Here is a 17555-nt window from a genome sequence, read left to right as displayed (position 1 = left end):
CCAAATGTGTTATAAAATTACATATAGTCGAAAAATTCGAAATTTTTATTATGATTATAATATTGGGGGTAATAACTTGGTATGTGTTAATGAAATATATGATCTGGGAATCTTAATGGATTCGAAGCTAAGTTTTATCCCACATATAGAAGATATTGTTAAAAAGTCCCTTAAAATGCTGGGATTTATCTTTAGAAATACAAAGGATTTCAAAAAATCATATACAAAAATAGTACTTTTTAATTCATACATCAGGAGCAAAATCGAATATTGTTCAATTGTCTGGAACCCATACTACCAAATTCACAAAAATAGATTAGAAAGAATACAAAAAAAATTATTACGTGCATTATCTTATAAAGACAATTTAGAATATAACTACAATAAAATGTTGAAACACTATAAAGTATTTTCATTGTCTACACGAAGAGATGCTATGGATCTTTGCTTTTTAAATAAAATTATTAGAGGAGACATTGACTGTCCTGATTTGGTCCGAAGATTAAAACTGGCAATCCCTAGAAAACCTATGAGGACTACCAGATCAAAACAAACATTCGTGAGCAGATTTGCTAGAACCAATTTGGGCATGAATACATGCTTAAATAGAATCATAAACTTGTATAATTCAATTTTAAAAGAGGATGCAGATATTGATATTTTTAGATATTCTGGGAAAGCATTCAAGAGAAAAGTTAAGATGCTTTTTTTACATTTGAACTCAAATTAGTTACCTACTGTATGAAGTTATGAACATTCTTTCCATATTATACTTTAAATTAGCTGATTTCTTGTACCTCAAACCGTTTACTTATAGATATATTACATTTATAATTTTTATATTTATTCATAGAATTCCCGATGTATTATCATATTAATTGTTGTATTTCGTTGTTTTTTTTTTTAAATATACCTACATATTTTAACTTTTTTCTTTTAAATATTTTTTACTGTTTTAGCACGGGTTTTAATTGTTGTAAATTTTTTTTTTTTTGATAGTTGGTTTTATACTTTTATTGATGAGTTAATTTTTCATAAGATAGATATTTATTGTTAGTATAAGTTTCGAAGCAACTGTTTAAAGTGTATTGCATGCTGAGTTAGCCTATAAGTGTGGTGTATAGTGTAAGATATTCTGTTTAACTATATAATTATGATAGAAACCACTGTATACTACGTTGGCTTCCTATGTAAATAAATAAATAAATAAATAAATAAATAAATAAACACTCCAACACGCCAATACGCCAACACGCCAATACGCCAACACACCAATACGCCAATGCGCCAACACGCCAACACGCCAATGTGCCAATACGCCAACACACCAACACGCCAACAGGTCAACACGCCAACACGCCAAAACGACAACACGCCAACACGGCAACAGTCTAACACGCCAACATGCCAACACGCCAATACGCCAACACGCCAACACACCAATACGCCAATGCACCATCATGCCAACACGCCAATGTGCCAATACGCCAACACGCCAATACGCCAACACGCCAATACGCCAATTCGCCAACACGCCAAAACGCTAATACGCCAACACGCCAACACGCCAATGCGCCAACATGCCAACACGTCATCACTCCAACACGCCAACAAATTAATAGCAATACATATCTTCATAACCACGCGGACGTAGTCGCGGGCAACAGTTAGTGTATTATAAAACAAAGTCAAAAATGTATGTGATCGATTCCCTCAAAATCTACTAGATGGATTTTCATGCGGTTTCACTAATGGAGAGAGAGCTTCAAGAGGAAGGTTTACGGAACGGCTAAGCCGATTTTGATGAGAGTTTCACTGGAAGTTTGCCGGGAAAACTTTGTGACACACTGATTTTAACGCGGGCGAAGCCGCGGGCACAGCTAGTTATATATATTCTCCTTTCATATGTCTTAAATTGTGCGATAAAATATTAATGAAATAAAATTGTAATAACCTTTAAATCAAAATATTAAATCAATTAACAAATTTTTATGCAAAAGTATTATTAGAATGGCACAAAAACGAAAAAAAAAACCGACTTCAATTACATTGACAAGTAATACAACGTAGATCGACGAAAAAATAGTCAAGTAACTACGCGTTATCAAAGAATAGTCAAAAAGTAGTTATCATATCTCAATAAAATTTATATGTGACCACATGACAAACATCAGCTTTTGATTAAATTAAAAATTATTAAAATCGGTACACCCAGTAAAAAGTTATTGCGGATTTTCGAGAGTTTCCCTCGATTTCTCTGGGATTCCATTATCAGATCCTGATTTCTTTATCATGGTACTAAACTATAAATATCTCCTTTCCAATAAAAAAAAAGAATTATCAAAATCGGTACAGCCAGTAGAAAGTTATGCGGTATAATATAACGTAGGTCGACGAAAAAAGCGTCAAGTAAAAACGCATTATTAGATATAACTCGAAAGTAGTTGTTAGATCTCAAATAAATTTAAATGGGACCAATTGACACACACCACCTTTCGATTAAAAGAAAATTTGTCGAAATCGGTCCACACGGTCAAAAGTTCTGATGTAACATACATAAAAAAAAAAAAAAATACAGTCGAATTGAGAACCTCCTCCTTTTTTGGAAATCGGTTAAAAAGATAAATAAACATAGATATATAGTAAACTTTGATGAAAAAAACAGTTCTGATTTTAAAAGATGATTCAGTTCCGGACACCCTGTTTGAACAGCCTCACTCTTTTTTTTATCTAAATTTTGTTATACCTTATAGATTTTTCATACATTTTTTGCGTTAATTTGGAAAAATATTAATCTTAAATCCATCCCATTTTGGAGATAAATGTACAGAATTTAATGTGAAAATGTTCACAAATAAATATCAAAAACAACACAATAAATAAAATCTTATAAATACGAGCATAATTCCGTTTTATATTTTGTTTTAAGCAAACAAACTTAACAATATACACCCCATCTGCAAATATGTAAGTATCGATTTTTGACTTGTTTTACAGTAATTTACACATTATTTAACACATATAATAAGCACCAGATAGCGATCGTTACTTATAGTGGGGAATATATCCGTCAATCCGCAGTGGATCAGCGTAAAGGATTAAGATCCGATCCTTCTCCTATATGAAGAAAGAAACATATGCCCAGCAATGCGATATTATAAGCTGAATCGTACAATCGGACAAAGTGAAAAAAACCTCTATTATAACTGGTACCCGCGACTTCGTCTGCGCAATATTAGTAAGTACTTCGAGCAGTTTATTATCTTATCAATGTCTATCTTTATACCAAAATTTATCAAAATTGATTCTGCGACATAAAAATCAATTTTTTACTACCAAATGTGCGTTAGAAATATATTATCAATTTTTATTATATTTATGGTTCACAGTTTTTGCGATAATGGTTTACTCATAAAAGATAGATATATGCTGTCGCGGACTTTTTTGTAGGACTAATTAAGATAAAGATTTCTCTTACACATTATAAACGTGTAAACTCTACAGTTTTTGCAGTGCACGCCAGAGTAGCTCGCAGATGGCAGATTTTTTCCGACTTACTTGACAATTGTCGTTATGTTTTGGACAATTCACACACTATCTTTAAAAATTATAGCCTATGTGTTACTCTAATGTAACAGCTATATTATTGTAAACTTTCATTAAAATCCATTTGGTAGTTTTTGCGTGAAAGAGGAACAAACATCCACAAATCAACAACTCATACAAACTTTCGCGTTTATAATTTTAGTAAGAATTTTTTTTTAAAGTTTAAAACAAAATACGGATATGTTTAAGATTGTTCACTTTTTATTATTATATGTTATTTTTTTTAGATAACTACCTGTCACCTTATGATAAGCGGTTACCGTAGCTTATACCTGCACCTGTAATACCAGAAGCATCGAAAGCGTTGCTGACCTTACTCCAACCTGTGCAGGTAACTCTGACCTGACTACTTGAAAGTAATGTTATTTAGATCTTCTGCAAGGTTGTGGCACTTTCTCAGTCAAGCTGCTCCAGATTTGTTTGTCCTCATTTGTTTATTAATGAAATAAATTGTTATTAAAACGCTACCTCTTACGTAATATGCTGACTGCTTTATCTACTGAGAAATTTTAATTAGCTTCTAAAGTTGATACTTGTTAATTTCGCGATAGCAATGTTTTCAATTCACTTCATACAAGAAAAGGTTATTAAAACATTAAGATTAATTAAGATAGTATGATACCTATAGAGAGAAAAATACTTCATAAACTTTAGTAGAAAAAGGTTTATCGAAAAGTTTTGCTGTGTGGTTACGGCAGTAAAAAATTATAACCACCCCCTCTCTTACCGTGGGTGTCGTAAGCGGTGACTAAGGGATAGCACAGTTCCAATTGTACCACATTGGTACCTAAAAAAATGCCGATGGCGGGATAAGCATCCAACTGCTGGCTTTGAAATACAAAGGCGAACATCAGCGTCTTCTGTGCGACAAAGCCAGCCCTGTGGTCACCAACCCGCATGCTCAGCGTGGTAACTTTAGGAAACACACATGAGTTCACACAATTTTTGGCGCGAACTTGGGGAGGCGTATGTTCAGCAGTGGACTGCGATAGGCTGAAGTGCTTCCAAAACAAAAAAACTGAAATGTATACTCGGAGCATTAAGCTTTACTTAAATTTTTATGAATTGTGACCTCAGTTAATTACGGTCCTTAATGTTTTATTTAATCCATTTACTGTTAACGACACTCGAAGCCAGAACCTAGATATGTCGCGAATTAAGTTAAACTAGTAGTCCACAATATTCAGGCTGAAAACTAAGCAGTTTTGAACTGGTCCATAGAAAATACTGAATTAATGTTGTCAGTATGAAAAACAAAAATCATGAGATGCCTAAAACACGCCAGGCGTATTGATCAATGTTTATTATAATGCATAGATTGTCAACTTGATTGTGTTTTCATACTATTGGCATATCATAATATTGTCTAGGCTAAAGCGTAAATTAAATAAAATATATTTAAAATGTAACCGATTGTAAAACAAACACGACACGTTGGCGTAACGGTTACAGCGCTGGTTTGTGACCGTTGCGCTGTCGGTTGCGGGCTCGATCCCCGCACATAACAAACATTTGTATTGGCCATACAGATGTTTATCGTGGTCTGTTAATAATACTAGCATATATATATATATATATATATATATATATATATATTTATGACATGTATATAGATAACAATAACGGTAATATACAATAAGTTTCAGATGTTCTTTAGTTGAATAGTTAGAAAGCTGAATAAATTATTATCTTTAAGTCTTTCTTTGCTATATAATTACTAAAAGTTAGGTTAGTAACACATTAATCTACGAAAATTTCATGTCACTTTTACTTATAAATAGAAAGCTAAATTCTGGTAGTATTCCATAAGAAACATACACGAAAGACAGTTTTATTCCTTGAAATGTACATGTGTAAATGAATTGGTATGTAAAGCCACCCACAGGAAATTTTAAACTGCATTCACATTTGATCGTGTTTGAATTGGCTACTGTGTAAAAAGCTTTATTTGTAACATGTTTTCGTACATATACTAATTTTTTGTTTAATACTGTAAATAATATTTACGTTTATACAGTTATTCACTGTTACTGCAGCGTGGTAGATTAAGCTCTAATCCTTGTCCTACATGGGGAAAGAGGCCCAGTAGTGGGATGTTACAGGATGAAGTGTAATTCAATACATATATTACAGATCAGTCTTTATAACTTTATTGACATTTCAATCGGTAACAGTAAGTGAAAGATACTGTTAACGTTCATGATGATTAATATTTCAGAATGTATCCTTCACATTTATTAATAATTTTTCGAGAGCAATATCCGCATCATATTATGCAGTTTTGCAAATTACGTTATTAACCGTCGCTTCCTCGTTGTAACGTGAATTTAATATATCAAGAAGCAAAAGGACATTGTCTTTAATATCGTATATTTAAATTTTACCTTGATTATTTAAAAGGTCAATCTTCTGTGCTGATAAATAGGTAGAATAATTTTTGTAAGTCTTTAGATTAAGACCCGTCGAATTATCTATGCTCAAAATTTGATCGTTTATCGAAATAATTTCTTTACAAAAAAATAAAATAAAAAATAGCGAATTCATTAAATTTCGTTAAAAAAAATAACCCACCTTTGTTCAAAATGACGGCTCTTAATCTAAAGACTAGCCATAATTTTTATTTACAGCTTGTATAATTGGTATACAGTAGTATTGTTATTGTTCTAGGTGACACTAATTGTCACTTCTCTGTGTACACTTCCCTACCGCTTTCACTACGCTGTGTCCTATATGCCCAAAGGTTGTCTGGAAGAGATCGCTACTCTAGCGATAAGACCGCCTTTGTACACTGTTTTTTTATTTGTAATATGTTATTGTGTTGATTGTTTTTGTGTACAATAAAGAGTATCTATCTATCTATCTATCTATCTATCTATCTATCTATCTATCTATCTATCTATACACTATTGATAATAATATATTTGATGTTTGTTATTCGATTACTAAAGGTAGAATCTTGGGTTATTTCCTATATTAATAGATGCTACCTCAAGATACTCGGTACTTATCGTATCTAGAATTCTACACCTTAGTGTGCCAAAGTCAAAATTTTATTTTATACCAATAAAATGCATACAAGTGTACGATCTTCTTGATAATAAGGGATTACCGTAGCTTATAGATGTTGCCAACAACTAGAAGGTCACAATTGCTTTGCTAAACATGCCCCGTTGTCAAAACAGAAACACAGCACTAATTTAGAGCACAATTTTTAACCGACTTCCAAAAAGGGGAGGTTCTCAATTCGACTGTATTTATTTTTAATGTATGTTACTTCAGAACTTTTGACTGGGTAGACCGATTTCTACATTTTTTTTTAAATCGAAAGGTGGTGTGTATCGTTTGTCCCATTTAAATTTATTTGAGATCTAAAAACTACTTTCGACTCGAGTTATATCTAATAATGCGTTTTTACTTGACGCTTTTTTCGTCGACCTACGTTATATTATATCGTATAACTTTCTACTGGATGTAACGATTTTGATAAATCTTTTTTTTGTTGGAAAGGAGATATTTCTAGTTTAATACCATGATAAGGAAATCAGGATCTGATGATAGGATCCCAGAGAAATCGAGGGAAACTTGAAAATCCGCAATAACTTTTTACTGGGTGTACGGATTTTGATAATTTTTAATTTTATCGAAAGCTGATGTTTATCATGTGGTCACATTGAAATTTTATCGAGATCTGATAACTACTTTTTGAGTAATCTTTGATAACGCGTGGTTACTTGACTATTTTTTCGTCGATCTACGTTGTATTACTAGTCGATGTAATTGAACTGGGTTTTTTTTTTTCGTTTGCGAGCAAACACAATTATTTGACTGTAATCTTCTATAAGGTCGAGGTAATACCTCAGTCGGGCTGTTCAATATTTTGAGCAGAAAATTTCCTACCTCAGTTATTAGTACTATTATAAATACTAAGAATATGTAAAGCGTAAGCAGGAAATCATTACGAGAAAATGACGGTACGTCACAGTGCTATGACCAACGCTATAGACATTAAAAAGTACCTAATATTTTATTTATTTTTCTTAAATAAAACGGCCGTTAATTATTTAAATAGCTCATAAAAAATTATATTCTTATCTTGAACGTCATTACCTTATAACACTTTAATAACCTTGAACAGAAAAAGTGAAAAAAATGTATTCACACAATATATCGTGCTTGGTTAACTTTACCTGGAAAAAAATTAACGGGAAAAGAATTGTCACAATCTCAAAAAGACTACTTAGACCCATTATGTATCAATGATAAATATCTGATATAATTCCGTACGTATAATAAAACTATCAAATAAATAAATGTAAAGATGTCTTGTCTACAATAACTTAATTTATTAATATTAAGCTTTTACGTAATTTATTAATATTTTGTTTTAGAAAATATTTCGTTTTATTAGATGCATTTGTAAATTGTTTAAAACTTTACGCAAATTCATGATTTTGGAATACAAAAACTTTTTAACTGAGGTAGGGCACAGCAGGAATTTCCTGCTCAAAATATGGAGCAGCCCGACTGGGGTAGTACCTCGACCTTACAGAAGATTACAGCAAAATAATACTGTTTTCAAGCAGTATTGTGTTCCTGTTGGTGAGTAAGGTGACCAGAGCTCCTGGGGGGATTGGTGATTGGGTCGGCAACGCCCTTGTGATGCTTCTGGTGTTGCAGGTGTCTATAAGCTATGGTAATCGCTTACCATCAGGTGAGTCGTACGCTTGTTTGCCGACCTAGTGACATAAAAAAAAAACAAAAACAATAAATTCAAAAAACTTTAAAACGACACATTTTTTTCTTTTATTTATTAAGGTCAAAAACAGGCTTTTAAAATTGTGTTAACATAATACAATTAAAAAATTCAAAATAAAAAATATTTGATAACTCAAAATCATATTTTTATAATCTCAAATCAATATGAAATGTATATTTTTTGCATGTATTTACACACATAGCTACATGTAATTATTTTTTATAAGAACAGAGAACCGGAGGGAGAGAAAATGTCAGTACGTGTCCGATGAAACCGTACGCATAACGCAGGACAGGAAACAATTACGTGGGCCACATGAAGAAAGCTGGTCCCCATAAATTTGGTAGGTTTAGCATGCACTAAGGTAGGTCGTTACCCTTTTAATAAAACACTTTTTTCCCTCCCGTCCTCCCGTGACCATGGTTGCTGTAAAGTATCCGAAACGTCGGGAATCAAAAGTTAACAATAAACCGCGATAAAATCCGAAAAAAGTGTTTTATTAAATGAGTAAAATTCGCGTAAACATTAGAAAACAATAGGTCGTTAATAAAAAGGGTTTATTATTCGTATTTAATATTTTTGTAAGTATTTTATGTACCCTTTTGTGTTTAATTAAAATTTCAACTCCTGTTACCTTTAATACTGCTTGCTTGGTTAGAAGACTCAGCAATATGATAGAGTTAAAGAAAAAACATATTCTTGCCATTATTTTGTGCAAAAAAACAAACAAAGCAGATAAAGAAAATTTACAACGTGAATAAAGACACACACATTGTTACACATTATTTTAAATACAGCAGGCCACAGTATAGGTAGCAGTATAGGTAACAGTTTGTCAGTATTTTCTAATTATTATTTTAGGTGTGGCCTTTGGATGGCTTTGGAGCAATGATTCAGAAATTCTACTGAATCCGAATGAAACGAAACTGCAAGCAAAACTGAAACAGCCTGTAAGTATTCCAGTGTAAGGTCACTTCTTCAATTCATTTCGTTCGTTACAGATGGAGAGTATAAGCCTTTTTGCCGTGGTTATCTCAATCTCTCATAGGGAATATTACGGCATTAGAAGATCTTTCATCCAAAATTCATGTATAACTAATTCTGATCGCTGATGTACCTACATAAGAAGGGTATGTATAGACTCATCAGATACATAGTTTGATATGTACCGCCCTAATAGCATCCATAAATGGGACAATGCCTTTGAATCGGTGGTAGTAATTTTGAGATCCATTTTAACATAAAATACCCTTTATAGAGAAATGTTTAGGCTTCGTTGTACATAATTTGTATAATTGATGAAGGCTTAATCGTAAAGTGGCTAAGGGAAACTAACTTAATATGCTAAAGTGAACGTGTTGATTTTAATTATTTAAGAGACAAAGTACAAACAAGGACTCTGTTTAGACCTTTATGTTCTTATGTTTACATAGTATATAATAAAAAAGGAAATAAATAGTTATATAGCTTATAATGAAATAAAAAAAATACTTAACCGATTGTAATTGCTCCTTTATCGTTAGTGATTTAAATAGTCTAAAAGTATTATAGGTGTTAAAGCATCAGGTTCAACTTCACTCCCCACGGTAGTTGTTGAATCTTCTATTAGGCGTCTCCCCCGGGTGGCATAGGGAGTTCCCTATGCCACCCGGACCATAACTAGGGAAATAGGGGAATGAACGGTATACGGGCTGAGGCCACGGGCCCCTGGGTCGGTCCTGGACCATCGGCGGGTCTGGAAAACTTGTCTCCCGACTCTGATGGGTCGGCTCGGGGATGTAGCGCTGAGACGACGCGGAGAAGTGGGGGGAGTTTCTTTCCCCCACGTGGAGGACGGGGTGGGTGGGTTGGCTCGCTCGCCTTATTTCGCGAAAGCGCTTTCCTTTGCGCCGAGGCCGTGGTCACGCCAGTCTTTGTCGACTCAGGTTGGCACTATCCAGCCCAGTCTACGCCAGGGCACGGTGCCAAGAGGGCGCGGTTTTGTCTTCTTCCTACACGCTGGGCCAGCTGGTGGTGGGTGGCCCCGATGATCGTGTTCGAGGGCGTGTTTCGGAGTACTGTCGGGACTGCGGAAGTGCACTAGAGTCCCCGCGATTCCGCCATAAGCGCAACGAAGGGACGCCCCAGTGGTTTTGGTCTGTGCGAGTCGGACATAACCCACGACCCCGGGCCGTGGTGAATCCATAAGTGATTTTTCTGGCCTAACAAAAAAAGGCAAAACTTCACTTCACAATAGAATTGCCATGATATTTTGTCAGGCGTCAACTGATCAAATTAGTGACGGTGAACATAAATTTAATATCAATACACTTTAAGCACTGCTCACAGTAACATTATCGAGTCTTTTATTTTAACTTCTTGTGAATTACCAAATTTTTTAAGACCCACTGCACGCACAATATATTTAAAAATATTATTGTATCGACAGAAAATGCAGCTGGGTCTAGGTCGTATTCTTAGTTTGGAAAATGAGAGACAATCTTTTTTTTTTTTGAATTCGATTTATCGGGATTTATACCATGTACCTTTTTATCTTTGAGCCTCCGATATTTCGGCGCAGTTGCATGCGCCATGGTCACGGAAGAACTGTTTGGTTTTTGCGGGTAGATGTTATGGGCAGACATATCGGTCTACCCTCCGTCTCAGTCTTCTATTACGCTCGATACCGGTACCATTGTCTGCAAACCCACCACTCACTCGAACCTGTTCTCGACACACGACACTCACTGTATCCATTCGTGAAACGGCACTTTTACGTTTTCCGTTGTCCCGACACAAACGAACCACTGGACTCCAGACACTCGACAGTTTAAACCCATCCTCACGATTGAAATTTTTGTGTTTGGTAATTTCAATCGCTTCCCTGACCATTCTCGGTATGTAGTGGCGTTCTGTCGAGATAATCTGAGGATTATGCAACTCGATCCAGTGATTTGTGCCCGAATGTATCAAGTGTTCAGCGATGGCCGATTTTTGCGTATCGTTGTTTTTGACCGCTTTTATGTGCTCCTTTATACGGCATGCTATTGTGCGCTTTGTTTGGCCGATATATGAACTACCACAACTGCAGTCGATTTTGTAAACACCAGGTTTTTCCAACGGAAAACTATCTTTGGGCGATCGTAGACATTGTGATACCCTTTTCAAAGGAGTGAAGATAGTTTTAATTGAATACTTTTTTAAGATATTTGAGACCTTATCCGTCACTCCCTTTACATACGGCAAAAATACTGGCTGTCTATCTACTACCTGCCTCCGTAACTGGTGCCTATTCATGTGTCTAGGTGGAAGTTTTCCTGAATATCCATTGCCCTGTAGGACCTGCCGCAGGTGTTGTAACTCATTGTGTAGGTGTTCGTCATCACAAAGATCATATGCACGGTTTGTGAGTGATGCCACTACAGAGTTCAGATGTCCAGGATGGTGATGCGAAGTAGCTTTGAGGTAACGATCTGTATGTGTGGGCTTTCTGTATACAGAGTGACTGAGTGTACCGTCACTACGCACCTGAATCTTTACATCAAGGAATGCTAAGCTTCTGTCTACCTCCATCTCACAGGTTAGTTTTATTTTAGGATGAATGTTGTTTAAATATGCCAGATAATCTTCAACGTCTCGTTTGTTTCCCTTCACTATGCAAAAAAACATCATCAACGTACCTCTTCCATAGTTTGGTTTCGGCAGGTGCAGTCGCCAGGGCTTGTTCTTCCACATGTTCCATCCAAAGGTTGGCTACCACTGGAGCTACTGGACTGCCCATAGCCACCCCATCTACCTGAAGGTAGTACTGACCTCTGTATATGAAGTAGTTCTTCGACAAACAGTGATGCAATAAAGTGGCATATTCCATCGGGATATCGTTGTTTCGTAACTTGACCTTAATCATTTCAAGACACTCCGTCACTGGTACATTGGTGAAGAGCGATTCTACATCGAAACTGACCATTAACTCATTCTCCTCAACCTTATTATGTGACAAAATGTCCACTAGATGGCGGGAGTCCCTAATGTATGACGACGTTTGTCCTACTAACGGCTGTAGTACATTTGACACGTGCTTCGCCAATTCGTATGTTGGTGAGCCTATTTGACTCACAATGGGCCGTAATGGCACGTTATGCTTATGTATCTTCGGCAGGCCGTATAGTTTAGGCGGCTGGACGTTCCTAGGGCGTAGCAAATATTTGACAGTATCGTCGTCTAGTACGTGAGAACATTCCTTTATTAGTTTGCGTGTGCTCCGATTTGTTCTCGCTGTTGGGTCGTAATTTACCTTTTTGTATGTATTATCATCACTGAGTAGATTTGAGATCTTATTATCATAATCAGTGGTGTTCAATACCACGGTTGCATTCCCTTTGTCCGCCTTTAACACTATTATATTTTGATCTCTCCGTAGTTCCTTTAGAGCAGCCAATTCTGAAACAGTAACGTTCGGCCTTGGTGGTTTCGCATGACGTAATGTCACGGCGATATCTTGTCTCATAATGTCCGCATCTATTGATGGTATTTTGTTACGTCTGATACCTTCCTCGACCGATCCGATTACATTCTCGTAGGGAATGTGTCTGGGTGTGATGGCAAAATTCATCCCTCTTTCGAGAACTGACAGTGCAGCGTCGGACAATTCGACATTTGACATATTTACCACCGTTCGAGTTTGGTGTGAGTTCTCACAGTAGGGTCTAACCAACTTTTGTTTTTGTATAAGTAACTCGAATTTACGATGTTGTTTCAACGCACGTAGTTCTCTTATACGTTGAACTTGCAAGAAGGTGACACGATCGCAAATGTCAAATTCACTGGTCGAAAGAGTCGCACTGCACTCGAGATGTAATCGATACAACTCACTCTGAACTTCATCAAGTTGGTACCTACAATTACGTATCACTTTTCGTAATAGTTTAACACTCGCACTTCGTAGAACGTTTGCGGAACCGTAAATGTCACTGCGGGGTCTTATCCTTACACATACTGGTATTACGTTCGCGTCACGGCACTTCACTAGAAAGATTAGTGATTCTTTTAAACATTCACACTTTTTCCGCGCACGTTCAAGGTCTTTTATCACTTTCGCTATATCCGGCCCGTACCGGCTAACAATATATTGTTTTAAATTTCCATGGTTAACATTATTTGAATTCGATTTATCGGGATTTATACTATGTACCTTTTTATCTTTGAGCCTCCGATATTTCGGCGCAGTTGCATGCGCCATGGTCACGGAAGAACTGTTTGGTTTTTGCGGGTAGATGTTATGGGCAGACATATCGGTCTACCCTCCGTCTCAGTCTTCTATTACGCTCGATACCGGTACCATTGTCTGCAAACCCACCACTCACTCGAACCTGTTCTCGACACACGACACTCACTGTATCCATTCGTGAAACGGCACTTTTACGTTTTCCGTTGTCCCGACACAAACGAACCACTGGACTCCAGACACTCGACAGTTTAAACCCATCCTCACGATTGAAATTTTTGTGTTTGGTAATTTCAATCGCTTCCCTGACCATTCTCGGTATGTAGTGGCGTTCTGTCGAGATAATCTGAGGATTATGCAACTCGATCCAGTGATTTGTGCCCGAATGTATCAAGTGTTCAGCGATGGCCGATTTTTGCGTATCGTTGTTTTTGACCGCTTTTATGTGCTCCTTTATACGGCATGCTATTGTGCGCTTTGTTTGGCCGATATATGAACTACCACAACTGCAGTCGATTTTGTAAACACCAGGTTTTTCCAACGGAAAACTATCTTTGGGCGATCGTAGACATTGTGATACCCTTTTCAAAGGAGTGAAGATAGTTTTAATTGAATACTTTTTTAAGATATTTGAGACCTTATCCGTCACTCCCTTTACATACGGCAAAAATACTGGCTGTCTATCTACTACCTGCCTCCGTAACTGGTGCCTATTCATGTGTCTAGGTGGAAGTTTTCCTGAATATCAAATGTCGGTAAATATGTCAAATGTCGAATTGTCCGACGCTGCACTGTCAGTTCTCGAAAGAGGGATGAATTTTGCCATCACACCCAGACACATTCCCTACGAGAATGTAATCGGATCGGTCGAGGAAGGTATCAGACGTAACAAAATACCATCAATAGATGCGGACATTATGAGACAAGATATCGCCGTGACATTACGTCATGCGAAACCACCAAGGCCGAACGTTACTGTTTCAGAATTGGCTGCTCTAAAGGAACTACGGAGAGATCAAAATATAATAGTGTTAAAGGCGGACAAAGGGAATGCAACCGTGGTATTGAACACCACTGATTATGATAATAAGATCTCAAATCTACTCAGTGATGATAATACATACAAAAAGGTAAATTACGACCCAACAGCGAGAACAAATCGGAGCACACGCAAACTAATAAAGGAATGTTCTCACGTACTAGACGACGATACTGTCAAATATTTGCTACGCCCTAGGAACGTCCAGCCGCCTAAACTATACGGCCTGCCGAAGATACATAAGCATAACGTGCCATTACGGCCCATTGTGAGTCAAATAGGCTCACCAACATACGAATTGGCGAAGCACGTGTCAAATGTACTACAGCCGTTAGTAGGACAAACGTCGTCATACATTAGGGACTCCCGCCATCTAGTGGACATTTTGTCACATAATAAGGTTGAGGAGAATGAGTTAATGGTCAGTTTCGATGTAGAATCGCTCTTCACCAATGTACCAGTGACGGAGTGTCTTGAAATGATTAAGGTCAAGTTACGAAACAACGATATCCCGATGGAATATGCCACTTTATTGCATCACTGTTTGTCGAAGAACTACTTCATATACAGAGGTCAGTACTACCTTCAGGTAGATGGGGTGGCTATGGGCAGTCCAGTAGCTCCAGTGGTAGCCAACCTTTGGATGGAACATGTGGAAGAACAAGCCCTGGCGACTGCACCTGCCGAAACCAAACTATGGAAGAGGTACGTTGATGATGTTTTTTTGCATAGTGAAGGGAAACAAACGAGACGTTGAAGATTATCTGGCATATTTAAACAACATTCATCCTAAAATAAAACTAACCTGTGAGATGGAGGTAGACAGAAGCTTAGCATTCCTTGATGTAAAGATTCAGGTGCGTAGTGACGGTACACTCAGTCACTCTGTATACAGAAAGCCCACACATACAGATCGTTACCTCAAAGCTACTTCGCATCACCATCCTGGACATCTGAACTCTGTAGTGGCATCACTCACAAACCGTGCATATGATCTTTGTGATGACGAACACCTACACAATGAGTTACAACACCTGCGGCAGGTCCTACAGGGCAATGGATATTCAGGAAAACTTCCACCTAGACACATGAATAGGCACCAGTTACGGAGGCAGGTAGTAGATAGACAGCCAGTATTTTTGCCGTATGTAAAGGGAGTGACGGATAAGGTCTCAAATATCTTAAAAAAGTATTCAATTAAAACTATCTTCACTCCTTTGAAAAGGGTATCACAATGTCTACGATCGCCCAAAGATAGTTTTCCGTTGGAAAAACCTGGTGTTTACAAAATCGACTGCAGTTGTGGTAGTTCATATATCGGCCAAACAAAGCGCACAATAGCATGCCGTATAAAGGAGCACATAAAAGCGGTCAAAAACAACGATACGCAAAAATCGGCCATCGCTGAACACTTGATACATTCGGGCACAAATCACTGGATCGAGTTGCATAATCCTCAGATTATCTCGACAGAACGCCACTACATACCGAGAATGGTCAGGGAAGCGATTGAAATTACCAAACACAAAAATTTCAATCGTGAGGATGGGTTTAAACTGTCGAGTGTCTGGAGTCCAGTGGTTCGTTTGTGTCGGGACAACGGAAAACGTAAAAGTGCCGTTTCACTAATGGATACAGTGAGTGTCGTGTGTCGAGAACAGGTTCGAGTGAGTGGTGGGTTTGCAGAAAATGGTACCGGTATCGAGCGTAATAGAAGACTGAGACGGAGGGTAGACCGATATGTCTGCCCATAACATCTACCCGCAAAAACCAAACAGTTCTTCCGTGACCATGGCGCATGCAACTGCGCCGAAATATCGGAGGCTCAAAGATAAAAAGGTACATAGTATAAATCCCGATAAATCGAATTCAAATAATGTTAACCATGGAAATTTAAAACAATATATTGAGAGACAATCGTTAAAATATATTAAGTATTTATTGTCTTGTCACTCTGAAATAATGTATGACAATGTATTTCGATATTCGCAAGTGCATCGTACCATACTGACTGATGACTATCGAGGACTGTATTAAAATTAACGTTTTTATTTACACATTTCTTAGGGTCACAACACAAAAAAAAGTTACAAAAAAACAAGAATAAAATATAATCATAAAGGTCAATTATGACCATCCATTAACGTGCAACTAGCGTGCAAATAAGAAAAGGAAAAACAACGAAACAAACAAGACGATAAAACTGCATAACAAAAACAAAATAACTTATTTTCATATTAAACTAATGAATAATAATTAATACCCTTGGGAAATTTAAATTACAAACAATTAACGGTACATTTGGAAGGTAATATAACATATAGTATAAAAATGGTAATAATAATAGTAAAGATTACATCAATATTTATGAAATAATATATATTTTAGTTGTTATTTTGATTGTTTGTTAAAAAACTGTCGTTTGATTTTATTTGAAATATGTTTTTGAAGCCATTGAAAATATCTACGGCTTGAAATTTCAAATTGTAGGTGTTAGGTAATCTTGTAAGTACAAAATTCTGTACATAGTTGGTGTAGCAGTTCGGGACACAAATTAAGAGAGTGTGTCTTGTGCGCCGTGAAGGTTTGTTCAGCAAAATGCGTTCAGCTAGCTTCGGGCAGTCTAGGCGGCCACTAATTATATCACACAATAGCCTAACACCTCTCTGCGTTCCGTTAACGTCAGAAGGTTATAAGCTCGACAGATATCTATGTATTCGTAGCCTATTTCAGCTTTTCTACTCTTAAATTTAAAGTGAAATTGACATTGTATCTCTAAAACCATGTCTGCTTTAGCTAGCTTTGAGGCAAAATTAGTAACCTTAATTACTTTTTTTTTTGTTAAAAACATGAAACAATTTTCATTATAATTAATTAAGATAGAAATATAAAGTTCAGACAAAAAAGAACTTTTTATACGAAAAAAGGAACCACTTAAATACTTAGACAAA

The 17555-nt window shown here is 36.5% G+C and overlaps 4 protein-coding genes across 4 annotated transcripts; 2 read left to right on the top strand and 2 right to left on the bottom strand.

Annotated features, from left to right (window-relative positions):
- Positions 1 to 10283: 10283 nt before the first annotated feature.
- LOC123663669 lies at positions 10284 to 11914 on the bottom strand. The gene is made up of 3 exons (XM_045598337.1): positions 11020 to 11914; positions 10689 to 10749; positions 10284 to 10563 (listed from the first exon to the last, which is right to left on the bottom strand). Exons 1-3 carry the CDS (start codon positions 11912 to 11914, stop codon positions 10284 to 10286), a joined length of 1236 nt encoding a protein of 411 aa, XP_045454293.1.
- Positions 11915 to 11969: 55 nt separating this feature from the next.
- LOC123663668 lies at positions 11970 to 14283 on the bottom strand. Its single transcript, XM_045598336.1, has 2 exons — positions 13665 to 14283; positions 11970 to 13366 (listed from the first exon to the last, which is right to left on the bottom strand). Exons 1-2 carry the CDS (start codon positions 14281 to 14283, stop codon positions 11970 to 11972), a joined length of 2016 nt encoding a protein of 671 aa, XP_045454292.1.
- Positions 14284 to 14326: 43 nt separating this feature from the next.
- LOC123663667 lies at positions 14327 to 15361 on the top strand. Its single transcript, XM_045598335.1, has one exon. The coding sequence runs from the start codon at positions 14327 to 14329 to the stop codon at positions 15359 to 15361; it is 1035 nt and encodes a 344-aa protein (XP_045454291.1).
- A 55-nt stretch (positions 15362 to 15416) lies between these two features.
- LOC123663666 lies at positions 15417 to 16358 on the top strand. Its single transcript, XM_045598333.1, has one exon. The coding sequence runs from the start codon at positions 15417 to 15419 to the stop codon at positions 16356 to 16358; it is 942 nt and encodes a 313-aa protein (XP_045454289.1).
- The last annotated feature ends 1197 nt before the right edge of the window (positions 16359 to 17555 follow it).

Source organism: Melitaea cinxia, chromosome 20, assembly GCF_905220565.1.
Source record: "Melitaea cinxia chromosome 20, ilMelCinx1.1, whole genome shotgun sequence".
In the NCBI taxonomy this organism is placed as follows: Eukaryota; Metazoa; Arthropoda; class Insecta; order Lepidoptera; family Nymphalidae; genus Melitaea; species Melitaea cinxia.
This window is presented reverse-complemented; position numbering and strand designations above follow the sequence as displayed.

Coding starts and splice junctions, on each gene's coding strand:
- LOC123663666 (XM_045598333.1), top strand. CDS start 15,417: ATGGAGGTAGACAGAAGCTTAGCATTCCTTGATGTAAAGATTCAGGTG.
- LOC123663669 (XM_045598337.1), bottom strand. CDS start 11,914: ATGGAGGTAGACAGAAGCTTAGCATTCCTTGATGTAAAGATTCAGGTG. Junction 10,750..11,019: donor CAATGGTACCGGTATCGAGC/GTAATAGAAGAC, acceptor TTGTGCGTGCAG/TGGGTCTTAAAAAATTTGGT. Junction 10,564..10,688: donor AAAGACTCGATAATGTTACT/GTGAGCAGTGCT, acceptor TTTTTTTGTTAG/GCCAGAAAAATCACTTATGG.
- LOC123663667 (XM_045598335.1), top strand. CDS start 14,327: ATGTCAAATGTCGAATTGTCCGACGCTGCACTGTCAGTTCTCGAAAGA.
- LOC123663668 (XM_045598336.1), bottom strand. CDS start 14,283: ATGAATAGGCACCAGTTACGGAGGCAGGTAGTAGATAGACAGCCAGTA. Junction 13,367..13,664: donor CAATGGTACCGGTATCGAGC/GTAATAGAAGAC, acceptor TAATCTTTCTAG/TGAAGTGCCGTGACGCGAAC.